This window comes from Branchiostoma floridae, unplaced genomic scaffold (genome assembly GCF_000003815.2).
Source record: "Branchiostoma floridae strain S238N-H82 unplaced genomic scaffold, Bfl_VNyyK Sc7u5tJ_1480, whole genome shotgun sequence".
Classification (NCBI taxonomy): domain Eukaryota; kingdom Metazoa; phylum Chordata; class Leptocardii; order Amphioxiformes; family Branchiostomatidae; genus Branchiostoma; species Branchiostoma floridae.
Window position 1 is genome coordinate 93,553 of NW_023365727.1, and position 3,463 is coordinate 97,015.

General features: G+C 43.6%; 1 protein-coding gene across 1 annotated transcript in view; it reads right to left on the reverse strand.

Moving 5' to 3' along the window:
- Positions 1 to 1,198: 1,198 nt before the first annotated feature.
- Positions 1,199 to 3,463, reverse strand: part of LOC118407810 — a 5,413-nt gene continuing 3,148 nt past the window's right edge. The window contains exon 3 of the mRNA XM_035808343.1: positions 1,199 to 1,261. Coding sequence (XP_035664236.1) covers positions 1,199 to 1,261 — 63 coding nt within the window. The remainder of the gene's footprint in view (positions 1,262 to 3,463) is intronic.

Below are 3,463 nucleotides of genomic sequence, written 5' to 3' on the forward strand. Positions count from 1 at the left end.
AGGAGCATCATTCCTAGCACATATGGAGGAAATCGTCAGGACAGTCTACTGTCCAGAAATACTTTGAAAAAAATAAAGAAAATTCATTCACCATTCAGAAAGAATAAAAGCAAAATAAACACACTACAGGGAGGGGGGATCCTAGGTAGGGCAGGGTAGTAAAACAAAGCTGCTTTCAATGACAAAGGGTATAAAGAAGCCGCTCTAGCCAAGGCCGGGGTGAGATAATTAGGTGATAATTAGGTGCTAACAAGGGTGCATGTCCCGAATAGGCAGGCATATGCAGGAAATTTGGGTCGGATGAGCGGACATGGGCGGGACATGCACCGGGATGGCCAGGCACATATGCAGGCATTATCGGCCTCCATATGTCCCGCACACTAATTGTTGTGAATCTCCGGGTCATATGCAGGTCCGTCTATACCAAGTGTGCGGACGGCATATACCCGTTATCGGCCACATATTTTGAATATCTGGGTTTATATACAGGAGTATTCGACCCGGATATTCGCTTTTTCGTGCAGTGGAAGGTGTGTAAAGTCCATACAATGTTAGAATCATTTACACCTTGGCATACATAATGTACATTACTAGTAAATTTACCCAAAAAATGCAGAATGGTTGTACGCATGTCTTATGGGCTATGGCGATAGCGAGTATGTGGACAGGGAGTTCACCTCGGTGTACTTTGCAAAAACGCTACCAAGCAACTCACCCAGAAAGCTTACAACTTCCGGAGGGTGGTGTGGGTAAAGTTCTTGGACAAGGCATGTACGGCAAAAATGTGCCCGCCGAAGGCCAGGGATTAGACTACTATCGTGGTACAGATGCTTTCTCAGATGTTGTCTGGTGATGTTAATATATTCTGTGTAATAGATTAAACATGGAAAAGGCGAATGTTGCTCAGTCCACAAGGGGATTATTTTACTTAATTTAGCTACACCTTGAATATAACACAATACAGATAGACCTCCCTAGAAAACTATCCGTCAAGTTGGAACCAGGTCCATCCTTACATTCTACGTAAAAAAAATCTTGTATTTGTAATAAGGTTTTGCTTGATATATTGGTACCCAACTTTAACAAATCTCATTCTTCTATAACGATGTTATTTTACAATGATTATTTGATAGGAAAATATAAAAAGTCATAACACAATGCTACAAACATTCAAAAATATACTTTTCAAAATTGCATGTTAATTTTTTGGGCTGTTGAACATGGACGAAAAGAGGTCAGGGTCAGCGGTGCGCTGCATACCCTGAAATGAGTATGTAAAAACCAAACCAGGGTGGTGAAATCTCAACTTCAAGTGTTCTATAGAAATAGGCTTCTGGAACATTCAAGGCAGATCTCACCACTCCAGATGTATTGTTAGGACAGGAATGGTGTTACTACTGTCTAACCCATATTTGGTCTGCTTGATATCCCAGACCCTGATCAGACCACACTGCAAAAAATGGGCTGCTGCCAGCGAGGCGTACGAGGAAGAAAACAGGGGGAGAACGGCTGCATTATCAGGAGCTTAACAGCATTATCTCTGTGAAGGGCTGAAGTACCATCAGGAACACGAGCAAAAGGAATGAAACGTTATTTGTGGCCTTGACATCCAGCAAACCCATCTAACTAAGCTGAACAAGCCCCCACTGTACCAGAGGCACAGTCCCCGAAGTCTGGGTTTCCAAGAGGCTTGACAACTGTAATATTTTAAGACCTGACTAACAGAACCTGAGTAAGCTGGATGTCCTGCCATTGCCAATAGTTTTGCTCTGTCACCTGTTTATATTTGGATGTGTAATAGTGTATGGAAGATAACATTGCAACAGCTACTGTTGTTCCCATCAAGGGGCTGGTTGTTTTGTCTCAGTTTTTAACGCCAGAAATTTCCCCCACAAAAGGCCGACATGACCTTCACCAAAAACCAGTTTTCCTCGCCGTTAATATTTTTTTCCAGTTTCAAATTGCAATGTACTAATTAACCACCGAAACAGCTATACTATAAGATGACAAGAAACATTTCTGAGGCACAATGGAAGAAAAAATAAGAAGACAAAATTTGGTGAAACAGATGTCCACCCTCACCTCACAATGGCCGCCCTGCTCTGAGTGGACTCCGCACAGTACAAAAGACTTCTCTTGTATCAATACGCGTAAACATCTGGAATGCTGCTGAACTTTAAATGAAACACTTACATACAGCTTATATCGACAAAATTTTTAAAAATACATTTAATAGTAAAAAGCAAACAAGAGAATCAAATGTAACCGCATTAACAATAGTACGTTCTAATTCTGGCTGCACTATTTTATGGCGGCGCTTGTGTATATTTCGTCTGGGGAGGGTATTCGGTGGCGGCTGGATGATGACGTGTACAGCGCACCGGGGGTTACGTAGGGGTTTTTCGAAGTACCGCTCTTTAAAAAATATCTATACACGTACTCTCATGTCCCTAATAAACATACCCTCCGGAATAAACATACCCCCCGGACAAATCGTCAATAAAGGGTTAATGCCCCGGCCCGAGGTGTATATGGTGAGATAATCCCTGGTCAGGTGCGATAACTGAAACAACCAGAGGGGCGAATAAGAACAGAAAGAAACAACACCCCGACTCCCGGGATTCGAACCCGCGCCGAACCCGGGCAGCCGGATCACAAATCGAACGTGCAAACCGTTCGGCCAAAAGGCTTAAGCCGTTAGGCGTCTTCGGTTTAGCAGTCCTTGAACACCACTGTTACACTACTCCCCCTTTTCTTTTCAAGATTCGTCCTCGAATCTCCGAGATCGACATCCCTGTGTGGCACATACTAGCCTGTTACTCACAGGGCCGGCGTGGGAACCAGTGAAACAACCAGAGGGGCGAATAAGAACAGAAAGAAACAACACCCCGACTCCCGGGATTCGAACCCGCGCCGAACCCGGGCAGCCGGATCACAAATCGAACGTGCAAACCGTTCGGCCAAAAGGCTTAAGCCGTTAGGCGTCTTCGGTTTAGCAGTCCTTGAACACCACTGTTACATAACTGTTACCCGCCCGTTCTGTCCACTTTAGATGATGTTTAGGGAGCCCAGAGGTGACACAAGAGCGACTAGGAGACTGGAGTTGAAACGACGTAACTTGATGTTTATTCTTTTTCCCGGCTACTGCCACGACGCATGCGCGTCGGCCCGGACTATCCCATTATCCATAAAGGGGGTTATTTCTACATGGCAACACTCTCCCCTCTTTTAAAGTCGTCTCGGAACAATAACAATAACAATAAGAAACTATTAATGAACATATATATATATGGTTGTTTAGTACTATGAAAAATAAAGGCTATATTCTATTCTATTCTCCTTTGCGTTAGCCTCTTTTTTTCTCTTTAGCTTTGGCACCGATAACATCTTTAACTTTGGCACAGATAGCATCTTCAATAAACTGGCTTCACTGCTACTAACAGAAGCTCCAACGTACTGGCTT